General features: G+C 39.5%; 1 protein-coding gene across 17 annotated transcripts in view; it reads left to right on the top strand.

Annotated features, from left to right (window-relative positions):
• AGRN (agrin) overlaps positions 1 to 13,660 on the top strand; it is a 334,557-nt gene that overhangs the window by 286,683 nt on the left and 34,214 nt on the right. For 10 of the 17 annotated variants that reach the window (XM_072155891.1, XM_072155888.1, XM_072155895.1 and 7 more), the window contains 3 exons: positions 9,760 to 9,874; positions 10,849 to 10,980; positions 11,839 to 12,246. In XM_072155891.1, coding sequence (XP_072011992.1) covers positions 9,760 to 9,874; positions 10,849 to 10,980; positions 11,839 to 12,246 — 655 coding nt within the window. The remainder of the gene's footprint in view (positions 1 to 9,759; positions 9,875 to 10,848; positions 10,981 to 11,838; positions 12,247 to 13,660) is intronic. The other 7 variants (XM_072155904.1, XM_072155902.1, XM_072155890.1 and 4 more) reach the window with 1 other exon arrangement.

Below are 13,660 nucleotides of genomic sequence, written 5' to 3'. Positions count from 1 at the left end.
TATTGACTCCGGTATAAGCCTAGGGTGGAACATGCAGCAACTTCTCTTTAATATCCAGCAGCAGAACCCCCCTAAATGTCCAGCAGAAGAGCCCCCCTCTTCAGATACAGAGCCCCCCTTTCCAACTGCAGAGCCCCCCTAAATGTTCAGCAGAGCCCTCCCTGTCAAGCTGCAGAGCCCCCTCAAAAAATAAACTAAGTAGTTACTCCCGACACCAGGAAGAAGATGGTGAACTTCGGCGTACCTGATTGGGGAAGCGACACATGCAGGATATCGGGCGCACTTCGGGGAACGCGCCAGGGACGGGTTAGTAAATGTGCCCCTATACACAGTATTCATGAAAAACGGAAACTAACTGACACTAACAGAAAGCAAGGAATCTGCGTTTTTTTAACCGATCAGTTAAAGGCTTCCATAAAATAAAAAAAAAACTATTGATGGATCTGCCCAGAGACCCATTCAAATTTCAATCCGTTATTTCTAAAAAAAAAAAGGAAACTGCTAAACATCAATCTGAACGCAGATGTGTACTGTACCACGTAAAAAAATGTATTGGAACATTCATAATATAATGAGAATTTTAGTGTGGAATCCACTCTTAAATCCCCTACCATTTTATTAAATAAAACTACATGGATTTGTGTCTATGATGCTGGAAAAAAGCTGTGAGAAAAACATTTTAGAATTGATCGTAATGTGAACATACCCTAAAGGTATCCAAACACATTAGATTAAGGGTAATCAAATTGAATCATTTCAACTGAAATGACACAGTATTGTCACCTGGGAAGGAGTCGCCATGTTTCATATGAATCGTCTAATCATTTTTAATCGTTGAATGAACTTTTGGTGAAATGTTCCAAGATCGAGTACAAAAAAATCATTTGTCCTTTGTCTGGTTTTGCTGGGCAAGTCTATGAGCTGAGATATGTATTGCTGCACCTACAAAATTATTGTGTAAGGCCACCTTAAAGGGACACTGTCACTAATTTTTACACTTCTAAGCTAACTGCACCTTTCTAGCATCCCCTCTTGTACTGTACATCTTGCCTATTTATCTCCAAAATTATACACAAATTAACTGAGAAGCATCACTTTTTGCATAAGATTTTAGAGGCTGGAAGTAAAGCATCACTTTAGACACCCCTATCTTGGGCTCTATAGCATCTAAAACAAAGGGTAACTGTCTGCATCCCTGGTCTGTTAGCACACAGAACTATAATCCTGATGTGAATTGAAAGAGGAGATTGTCATCTTTTAAATGACACCAGAACCATGCCAGAACCGTCTCTAAAATGAAGTTCTCTCTCCAGCCTCAAAAAGTGACTGGTCTTGAGCACAAAATGACTCTTCTCAGCTTATTTGCACATGGCTTTGAACAGTTTCTTTTTCAATACTATATTTGCTTATCAAATTGTATGTAGTGTAATATCAGTTCATCATTATGTTGGGGGTCCGGGAGCAGATTTACAAAGGAGGCGTTCCCCAGTTTCTGATGTTTACTAAGTGTCTTATGTAAATGACTCTTGTACATATTCCCTATGAAGGTAGAAGATTGTAGCTTTTTGCTATACAATTCTTGGTTTTGCTTATTTCGACATTTCATTTCACACTGACATTATAGATGTTTTAATTTGCTGATTAAACTCTACTTGGGCCATGTTTGCAAAGAAAAGGCCAACATCTTAGACTACAATGAGAACCAAAATAACAGTCGCACAACCTTGTCAGATTGCAAAGGGCATAATTTAATTAACACCTTGTTAAGCGGAGAAGCAGCGGCAGCCGAGAAAAGTGAAATCATTCCGCTTTTGACATTTGAAACTAAAGTTCACCTTTTTTTTTCCTCCCTCTCAATTTTACATTTCCAATTTGAGACCAATTTCTTAGTCATTTGTTTTTAATATTTTCCATATATTTAGTTTAATGTAAGAGGGTAGGATTTCAGTAAATACATTTGACGCGTAATAAGCTGAACAATGCTTAGTGTAAAGGGCACAAACAGTATCATAGTTGTCACAAGTCAGACTATTAGAAGATACTACTTTATTAATAAACGGGACGTTACTAGTATCTAAACAAAGTAATGAACTTTACTGAAACAGGCTGTCTTATCACAGGCCGCCCCTTTCTGAACCATTTCTTACCAACTCCTCTCTAGACATTCAGATGCCTTACAAAAGCAAATAAACTGGAGTTGACCTGTTGGGAATGTATTGAGAATTTTAGAATTTTGAATAAACGCTTTAACAAACTGCAGTTTTCTATGGGAAATCCTCCAGACTTTAGGGGGGATTTACTATTTTCCACCGGAAAGCATGAAAATCTTTCCTTTCCACTTTGGTGGCAGAAAACCTGCAGAGACTATAGAAGAAATCTCCTCCAGATCAGACCTGGTCAGGGGCAGATTAGAACTGCCATGGGCCCTGGGCTGTATGAATATTATACCCCCTACAGGTCTGGAATCACTTCTTACATATGGTAGTAGAATCAGCTTCTTGGGGAATGGAGGATGTGTCCCTTTTGTCTGCTTTCAATCTGCGTCTTCAGGACCCTTGGAGGACCATCAGAGGTCCTGAAATGACTCTTGTATACATGTGTATTCAGAGCAGGAACAGATGTACGAGGATTTAATGGGTAAAGGTCCTTCTGAGTATAAAAAGTGGTGGGTGGTCCACCCAAACTGCCTATATATCCTATAATCCTCTACTGGACCTGGTCTAAGAAGGCCCAACCTGGCGGAGATTGCAACAGCATCTACTAAGAGGCCAGAGCCTCTCGGTATAACTGGTCCTGGGGAGGGTAGTTTAAGACTGGGGGGTTTTTTTGAGTTCAAGATTTCAAAGTGCGGCATCCACATGCACCTCCAATCACTGACACAAGGGTGGTTCCAATGCAGGGGGCATGCAGATACTAATGACTACACAGCCCCCTCCAACCCCTGGATATTGCACAATCCTGTTAATTTTTAGAGAGTTGTGAGTACAGCATGGGGGATGATTTCCCAGATTTTTCCTTCCCATCACTAGTACATTTCTGTTCTTCATATCTTTGTTTTCCTGATAGCAAGGTCTGTGTGTGCAGGATAGCCGAGGAAGAAGCACCAGCGCCTGAACAGTAGATAAGAGATGTGAGGCTGTGTGGTCATTGAGATAATATTTTATTATCTCTTCTAAGAAGTACATGCCAAGAGATACAGATCAATCCTTGTCTAAAAGCAAATCCTCCATCTGTCTACTTTACTTTTGTTATGCTTTGATTTATTTGTTGATGTGTTTTTTTTTTATACTTTGTTTTAGTCTTCTGGCAAATTGATGAAGCAGTATGTATTGTTTCATCCACATAGAGTACAATCTAATAATAAGCTGATCTTTACCTGTGCACAGTGTGTCGTGCAAGTATTGGAATAATGAGATGGAAGCGCCCCCTGCTGGTTCAGAACTGCCATTTGAATTGCTACACAATAACAATCAGTGACAGTGTTGTGATGAATATTATAATTTTTTTGACAGTATTTCACATTGAGTGATTTATTTAGATAATTATTGTATATTTGTCTGAAATATGTTAATTACAATGCACTGTTAAGGGTAGTTTAAAATCAATCTATGTAATATTGGTGTATACTACATTCAGAATGTACTGGAAATACAGAGACATCCATGAAAGCTTTGACATCTGAGCAGATCACTTTGCTGTAAGCTTTTATGGTGCTGCAGACCCTTTTTGTCTTAATGCTTATCCTTCCTGGTACCCAGGGGTGAACCTAACCTCTCTGCTGCCTGAGGTGAGCTATAAAATGGTGCCCCACAGCCCCTTCTTCTAGTAATATATCAGGATAAGTGGGTTCCCCATGCCATGTCTAACACCAATGCTCAAATTGCGTGTTAAGAGACACTATTTTTAAGTGTCATGTTCTGTTTTGTAGCAAGTGACTACTTCCCTAATGCTGCCCCCATCTTGCTGCAGGTGGTGCTACCTGAGGCTAGAGGCTCAACTCTCCTCATGGCTGGTACAACCTCTGCTGGTACTCCTCCATCTTCCGATTTTCTCTTTTTACTGACTAGTCAGAAGCTTTGAACCCTAAACAACATGAAAACCAGATAAGGAAAAAATATTCTGAAGAACAGCTTTATTAAAGAACATCAGATGCTGCAGTGGTGTTTATGACATGGTGTATATTATATGGGTAAAGAATAAAAAATTAAAGGTCATTGAATTCAATTTGGGCTTTCACCCTACATTATTGTCATCCTACATCTTGGACCATATAGCATACAGTATATAGTATATACTCACCTGGCGTAGTAGAACGTACTCTGCATTTACAGTGGGGGAAATATTATCCCATTTATTTAAACATATATAGTTCTTGTATCCTCCGATTCTCTCATTGCCTGTTATATTGGATTTTCCTAGGATTCACATCCTACAATATAGTGCACAAGGAGTTAAACCAGCCCCTAATACATAATACGTCTGTTTCTTATCACTACTGTAATAGCCTTTCTTCTTTTCTTTCTACTCCTACATCGTTTGCTGCTTTCAGAGAATCCTTTGCTATGGTCCTACTAAACTTCAGATATACTGTAGGATGTTATCAGATCCAGCGGGAATTAGAATCAGCATTGATTTCCAATGTGGTACAGTAGTTACCCATACCAGAAACAGGGAGATTAAATGTTGGAAAATCCCGGCTTGAGAAACAAAGCCGACTGCTGGGATGACATCTGAACAGTCTCCTTTAACTGTGTACAAAGCCTTTTACAATGTTATGGTGAGGACTAATAATCGCCAGAGAGTAAAAGTACATTATTTTTGGATATTTGTCACGTTTGTCACTGTCCTGCTTTCCTAGTCCTACATGGGAGGCAAATATGTCAATTACAGTACTATATATGGTTCTCTTAAAAAAGACACAATTGTCTATTGCCGCAAGCTACCAATGTAAACTTACGTGACTTACAAATGAAGGTTGTGTAGTGATTGGTTGATGAGCAACCAAACAGGTTTACTACAAGTAAGTGACACATCAGAGCAGAAGACATTCTACAGAAATTCCGGACTGAACATAAAGAAAAGAATTCACAATGACTTGTCGCCAATGCTAAAGCGGCAATGCAAATCGTTTTACGCTGAGGGTTTTTACGTAATTTATATAAATCCTATCCACTATGCTGTCACTGTATATCACTGTTCCCAATAGGAAACAATCATATTTTAGCTTTCATCTCTTAAACACCCCTGGTAAGCTTAAAGCTGCTTTGGTATTTGTTGTTGTGGGCAATAATATTTTTTTCTTTTAATGAAAATTGGAAATAATGGCTAAACTCTTACTCACAACCATGAAGAATCCCTTTTAATGTCAAGATTGATCATTTGCTAAAATAGCTACTTGTAGCTAAAGCTTAAAGAAAATCTACCATCAAGCATGATAGGGACACTTACTCATAGATCACAGTAACTGTGCTAATCTTATTATATTTGTTATCCATGGCCTCCTTATAATTACAACTCTTATAATTATGCTATGGTATATGGCTCTGGGGGGTATTAGAGTCCCTTAGTGTGGCAGATTCACATTCATTTGGCAGAACATGTCTCATTCAACCCCCTGCTCTCTTCCTCCTCCCTCTGCCTATGTAATCTAGCAGCAGCAGGAAGTGCAGCGGGAAGGGAGACCTGCTATGCTCATTGTAACAGCCTGTAAAACTACAGCACTGAGGGGCTCTGGAAATACCCACTAGGGCGAATTAGCATAAAAGTTAACTTTAGAAAAAAGGTGATTATGAATAACAAATATAATCAGATTACACCAGTCACAATGCCTGAATCGCATAAGTAAGTGCTTGATTTAAATGGTAGATGTTCTTTAAACATTTCAATATATAGTGCTTTGGAAATAAAGATTATACAATCATTTAATCATATTGACCAGATATTTGATGTTTGTGCCCTACACGGTTCTATTCTATACCATGTTAAAGGATCTATCTCTTAAAAGAGAACTTCGAGACAACTATGCTGCCAGGGAATGTGGGTGTCATAGTAGGGGCTTCCCAGTTGGAACACCTTGTATGGAAGGGTAAACACAATAGAAGAGCTCCGAAATTGCTGTCTTCGGAGCACATCCATTCTCTATATATCACAGTTGCATTATTTAGGACAACCATTATTCTACAGTTAATCTTTTACGTTGAGGTACAATCGAATGACCTGGGGAAAGTCAGAAATCAGATAAAATATTATATTGTGAATTTGCCTTGTGAACTAGTGTACCAGATTTTCTGTAATTTTGGCTACTCAATCTATTAATTACCCGCTTGCCATTCTTTCAAATAACCAGGATGTAATACTACATAGACTAAACATCTACTAGTAGGCATTGCCGATGGTCATGGTTCTAGCTAGACTATACACAAGTAACTGAATGCCAGGGTCGCTGTCTTGTGGCTGGTTATACAAAGGTCATTGTGCCCCCTGACCTTGAATGCCTCCCATTAAAACATACAGTACAAATTCAACAGTGGACCAAAGTAGAGAGCCCCTTTAACTCAAAAAAGCTGTTACATAATAAAGAGAAGTTTTATACTGAAGTTATATAACTATCTACTTAACCATGTGGTGACCTGTATTGTGTTTTTACTTGTCTTATATAAGACAGCGTGTTCCATATTGTAAGACAGACGGGAGTTTATTAAAGGATCACCAGGAATCGTCTCCTTTGTTCCCTTTTCTGTATTAATATTTAGTTTCCACAGAAACCAGCATAACTAGAGAATTAATGAATATGAAACACATTTATTAGGCTGGTATTTCCACTAGTTTGCATCTTCTCGATAATTTCATTTTGAACACATCTCTTGTATCTACCAAGTGATTGACTTAAAGGGCATTTGGCATCTCAGAACAGCAAAAGTGCCATGTTCTTATGCAACCCTGATTCCGGGCTCTTGTCAAGTAATGTGATTTTATCTTACACATGAAAATGACCTTAACATTCATAAATCTGCAGGCGAGCAATGACTGTGCCATTTATTTTTCCATTCGCGGAGAGAGGCTGGTTCGTCTGGCATTAGCTTTATATCAGATTCCTCTTTTATGTATATCCAAATCAATTTATTGTACATAAAATTTATTGGGATGGATGGCATGCGAGGCAGCCAAGTCTATTGAGCAGACAGCATCGGCAGGGTCACACTGGTGTCTCCTCATACACTGCAGCTGTCAGCAGACAGATTCCATTTGTGGATTAGATGTCTCATGCATTTCTAAACGGGTCTAAGAAAAGGAGCCGGGGGTGAACTACTAACTATCATGATAATAGGGTATTCTGCTAATCTCAAAGAAATGCAGTGCCCTTTCGGTATTTGAAAAGTTAATTTCAATATCACTTTGAGATATGAAATATAAAACCTACCCGTCAATTATAAATAGTGGAGGCAGCCTCTTTGTTGGCTAATGAGACTAGCGACTGTCGAAAGATGAACTACAGTACTGCCTCATGCATATGAATTTTCGCCTCATGGATCTAAGCAGTAAACTGATAGATGTCTTACTGTTGAGGGGATTGGAATGGATGCTTATCTGGATAGCTGACAGGGCTACATTAAGAGGGAGCCTACTTATTAGGGCATCTGAATGTTAATGGGTGCACACACTTGAGAATGCATGGCAGCCCAAGATAATGCAGAGGCGGCAGTGGCATCTTCTGACACCCTCTGTATTACGAATTATACATAGGGGGCACTGCTACAGATTTAGCATTTGGACCCAGGAACTTCAAGTAGCTAAAGACATACATTAAACAAAATCTACCATCAAAATCTATCATGATAAACCAAGGACACTTACTCATAGATCCAGTCACTGTAACTGTGGTAATTTTCTTATATTTGTTAACTATGGCCTCTTTCCTTCTGAAATCTAAAGCTAATGAGACAAAAGTGCTCTGGTGAGCATTACAAGATCCCCCCTATAGCATCACAGCCTGTTATATTGAACAGGAGCTCCCACCCCAGTGTGTGCTCAAACTCCTTGCTACCCTGAGATTACAGCAAGTGGAGGGAGGGGGGAAGTGCCCAAGGGAGCAAGGGGAAAGAGAGAGAGTGAAGCTAGAGCACAGAAGGGCAACGGTAACGCCCCCTATAGCTCTTCTGGCTCATAACCATATTTTTAAAAGCTGATTTTAGAAGGAAGGAGGCCATGGATAACATACATAAGAAGATGACCCTTGTCATGGTGCCCAATAATCTATGAGTAAGTTTATCATGCTTGATTTTGATGGTAGATGATGTGCTTTTTCGGGTGGCAAAAAATGGATATGGATTATCAGCGTGGGAGGTCTTCATTAACCAAAGTAATGACCTAGCCAAAAACATGGGCGGCAGTAGTACTTGCTCTAAATTTTGCAGTTCGGTCAGTTATTTTAAATAAAGGGGTCCTGGAAACCTCAGCTTGTTTGAGCCCATAGAGATAGTTACTACTGAGACAAAAGCAACATTGGGGCAGATTTACTTACCCGGTCCGTTCGCGATCCAGGGGCGCGTTCTCTGCGCTGGATTCGGGTCCGGCCGGGATTCATCAAAGCAGTTCCTCCGCCGTCCACCAGGTGGAACTGCTGCGCTGAAGTCCGCTGGAATGCCTCGAAATACACCGGCCTATCCAGGATGAAGGTGAGTGAAATTTTCGCGACACAATTTTTTTTTAAAATGCGGTGGTTTTTCGGAATACGTCAGGTTTTCATTCGGCCATGCCCCCCGATTTCCGTCGCGTGCATACCGGCGCCGATGCGCCAAATTCCGATCGCGTGCGCCAAAAACTCAGGGCAATTCAGGTACAATCGGCGCAAATCGGAAATATTCGGGTAACCCCCATTATGTTCATGAGAGCTAAGTGCAACAGGCGAGAGGTCTAGACCCTTTTTAGTAGTATACCCTTGAACTAGTCTACGGTTGTCACCAAAGTAACCGTGAAATCTGAAAATATGTTAACCAAATGATTGAAAAGTTCTGATGCGTTAAGAATTTTCGGGGTAGAAATAAAATAACATTAAAGTTTAAGACCTATAAAAGTTGATGCTTGGTGAATTCTTTAGCACCGATGAACATAAAAGAGTAGCAGGCTCCAAACTTAGATCAAAATCAGTATCCTATTATGGAGATGAACACCCTCTCTTCCAGAGTCCATAGCCTGCCTCTGTATTCAAAGGGTATACGCCTCCACATTTATGACTCCTATTTTCTTGTCTTTTTTTATAAACCACAGTAATTGCCATTTTCAGTTGAACAAAATGTCTGCCATCTCTACCGTGTCTTTTTCTTTTTGACAAGTAGCAGGACTATACTGTTGTGAACATCAAAGACTGATGGCAAGAGAAATGGCACATTAGTTAATGCCTGACTTATTTTGGGGGTATTTTTGCAATTTTCTCAGTGCCAAAGGAGAAAGAACTGAGTTGTATTAAATCTGTTTCTTGTTCCCATAGCAGGGAGGCAGTGAGCATTTTATGGAAATGATACCAGCTTGTGAAAATGTCCTACTTGTAATTCTGCTTTCTGAGTACAGGTCAAGGAAAGAACATACCCATTTGGAGAAGCTAAAATAAGTCTCAAAATATCACCCCTTATAGAAAAAGTGGATACTTTGCTGCATCGCTTGGAATTTTTTAGGCTCTGTCTAGATTCACATCTATTCACATTAGATATTCTTTCTTTCTGCTCATCTAATGCCGCTCGTGTTTGCATTCTTTTTGTCTAGCTGGATAATCTTCTTAGAAATTCAGAAGTGAAGAGGGACTTTAGAAGTATCCGAGTACGGGACCTGGGACCCAGCAACTCCATCAGAGCCATAGTAGAGGCTCATTTTGATCCAGGTTTGTTAATTTCAATGGACCGTAAAATCTTTTTTATTATGAATACCATATATCTATTATATATTATCATGTCCTCCACTCCAATATGAGACAACATGTGCTATAGCTGACAGGAATACTCCTATTATCTAGGGCAGGTTTAGGCAATCTTCGGTTTACCAATTGGTCTCTAGATACTCCTGGGTGTCAGACATGTAAGCACATGGTCTCAGCTGTAAATAACTAATATTCAGCCACAATTTCTACCAGTAAGTAATTAACAATGCAACCAAGTCCTAAAATTTTTGAAAGCCCTAATAATAGATAATGTGAATAAGTGCACAAACTCTCAGTCAAAAGTTCTTTTTGGTCATTAGCAGGAGCTGTGTCTCACCAAAATATCAGATGGACACATTAGAGTTATATTTTCCTGTTATTCTTAATTTAAAACATACGCCTCATCTCTTTTCACAGTCATCTTCTTCATAAAATATAAACCTCCACTACACCTCCATTTTTAGCATCAGTGGTGATCCCAGCTTTGGGACCTTCAAAGATCATATATTTATCAACTATCATTTGGATAGGAGATACTTGATGTTTGTGGCCTATCATTTTATTAAAGAGTGTACAATATCCAGTCTTTAGATTCATACATCTGTACAATTTAATTGCTAGCACTTTCATTCAATAAGTAGCCCCCCAAATAATCAAACCCAAACTTTGGTTTTCTTCTTAGAGAATTATTTTGTATGTGAAATAAGCAATCCAGTTCTACAAGAGAAGATACGTAATGTTGCTTTCCTCTAATGCCTCCTGCATGGCTCTGATGGTCCTTTGGGAGCAGTTCCACCACAAGTGCAGCATTACAGTATGTTCTCACTTGTGTTGGGCAGCTGGTGCATGTATATGAGATCATTGGGAAAGCACTCTAATGTTTAATGTCTATAGTACAGTCACAACCGGATTGCTTTGATTCCTTTTCTCTTATTTAGCAACAAGCCTAACTGCCTTGGATGTGCAGAAAGCTTTACTGGCAAGACTAAAGAGCACCAAGAAGAAGGCAATCACTGTAAAGAAGCCAATTCAGGACAACCTGAAATTCTTGGACTTTGGTGAGATCCCTGGTACATCATTCTGCTTTATTCTCAACTCTAGAACCCTCGTAACAGTGAAATGTCAATATTTGCACTTTCCGTTCCTCATTGTAGACATGCCCGTGGCTCTAACAAATGAATGCATTAATCTCACTGATGAGATGCTGGCTGAAATACTTTCCAATGGAAAGGTCAAACTCTGGTGTCCAGGGGAATAAAGGCACGCGGATACAGGAGTTTGGCGACAATACTACCAGATGTACAATAAACACAACTATTCCTTTAACCCATTTTGTTATAGGAATTACAATGCAGATATAGCTATTCCTTGTCTCAGTGTTATGGCATTTGAAAGGCAGGTGTATATTTTTGTTTCTCTTGGTTTCCCTCTTATATCCTGGTTAAATAACCATTTTACAACCCATATTCACAACCAAAGCAATATCAGGGACAGTAATTATGTGAGTCAGATATATGATAAGTCTCATTACAGACCCTAACAATCACTGTCAAATATACTTGTTCTCATTAATGAGATCCAGTTAAAGTATAACTTCTTAGGATTAGTGCCCCATGGTATAAAAATATGCAAAATTTTCTAGTCTCAATGATGGCAGGTGGGTACCCTATAAGTCATTGTTTGGCCCTTTAATTAGCCTTGCAGTATGACCAAAGGGGATTTGTCAACCCTATTATTATCTTTATTTTTGCACATAAAAAGGAAAGATTTCTAAACAGCAGCCACGATCTTGAAAACCATGCATGGGGATCATAGCTGTTTAATGACATCTTACGAGAGTACTCAATGATCCAAGGCTAACTCAATCTATCTATATTGTTTCCTTTATGTATTCATGATCATTAATCTTATTATAAATGTATCTTTAGACTGGGTTCCTGCTATGGTCACAACAACTACCACAACAGCAGCAACCACCAGCACCATGGCTACTACCAGTACTGCAAGAACCACTATGCCAGTTCCAGCTACCACAACAATGAGCACAACTACATCTAGAAGAACTACAACTGTGAAGACCACTCCTGTGCCACTCCTCCAAAACCCAGCTACTACAGTGAGAATGACTACAAAAAGACCAGTTACTGCAACCAAGAGGCCAATGACCACTGCCCCTGCACCAAGAAGGAAACCTTCCCGCGTTCCTTCACCTGCGAAGAAACCGACAAGGCCCTGTGATTCACACCCATGTATGCACGGTGGTACCTGTGAGGATGATGGAAAAGAATTTACTTGCAGCTGCCCAGCAGGAAAGGGTGGGGCTGTTTGTGAAAAAAGTAAGAGCAAAGAATTTTGAATGAAGGCTTTATTTGGGGAATTTTTTTTACTATAATAGATAAGGCCATATTGCTTTCATGCACACGGCCGTCAATGGTGGGCTGGAGTTGGCAACAAAAATGGCAGATAGCTCACAGCCGCTATAGAGGTCTATTGTGCACAGTCATGGTATGGTGAGCACTCCTTGTCTCACCGTGACTGAGCAGGTCATATTCCTGCCTCAATTTTTGGCGGGGCTGCTCAGCTTCCTATGGAGATAACAGGGGTATGGAGTGCTAACCCCTCCCATATCAAGGTGGAAAAATCGGTAGGCAAGCTTAGGGTACATGCACACGACTGTGTGCTCACCGGAACAATTTTTGGCAGCTTTACAGCCTCCATAAATGTCTATATCACCCAGTGACGGTGCGGTGAGTATGCGCTGTCTCACCACACCATAACCAGGCCAGGCGGCTGCATGGAAAAATATAGCGCATGTCCTTTATTTAGCCGCATTAAGGCACAACAATTTGCCTTTCAATGGAGAGGGAAGGAGTGAGGAACGCTCATATTTATGTGCATGAGGTCTTGGCCTTTTTGCGTTTCTGCACCCCCAGCATGACCCAGTATTCGATAGGTTGTTCCCTTAACAGAGAAGTAATGTACAATGGGTAAAGAGGAGGGTCACTATGCCGTGGGTATGAGCTTAGTTCTTTTTTTATCATTATTGTTGGGAGTTCAGTCCCCTTGTAAATCCCTTGTAAATTAAATTTGTTGAGAAAAAGCAATCAGGCATGCGCTTCAATGCCGACAACTAATAAGCAATAAAGATCCATAATAGGAACCTAACATAGGATTTCAAAAACAACAACAATGGCTAAATGTCTGAGTTTCTAATATTCACTGTATTTTTGAAGCCTTTCACAAACAATACATTAATATTATGAGATTTTCATAGTGAGATTACAGCCTTTTTTCTGCATAAAGGATATGAGAGATGTGTTATAGGCTTTATTAAAATGCAAAAGAGGCAAATGTTTTCATATTTTTTTTCACAAATCTTTGCTAATAAAATGATTTTGTAATAATTTCATAATAATCCACCATGGAAGATTGTAGCCCTGGTCCTAGTCCTATTCTTTAACAACATCATAACCATCAGTTTTATGGCTTATGAATCCTCTTAATACAGACACAAAATGTTGTTGATCAAGACAAGAACATTCTAGTAATAAGCCATTTATTGTGCTGTGAATTATTTATGGCTTATGGATTACCAAAATTGTGGAAAACCTCTTCTTTACGCTATAATATATGATTTATTTTTAATAGCTTTCAACCAATCTAAGTATTGAATGACAAAATTAGAAGTCAAAAATGCAAATTGACTTTAGGTCCTTTTTATAATGTCCGATAATCTGGACAATTTCCCGA

Source organism: Engystomops pustulosus, chromosome 6 (genome assembly GCF_040894005.1).
Source record: "Engystomops pustulosus chromosome 6, aEngPut4.maternal, whole genome shotgun sequence".
Lineage (NCBI taxonomy): Eukaryota > Metazoa > Chordata > Amphibia > Anura > Leptodactylidae > Engystomops > Engystomops pustulosus.
Note: the sequence above shows the minus strand (reverse complement) of the source record. Positions and strands in the feature narration are given on the sequence as shown.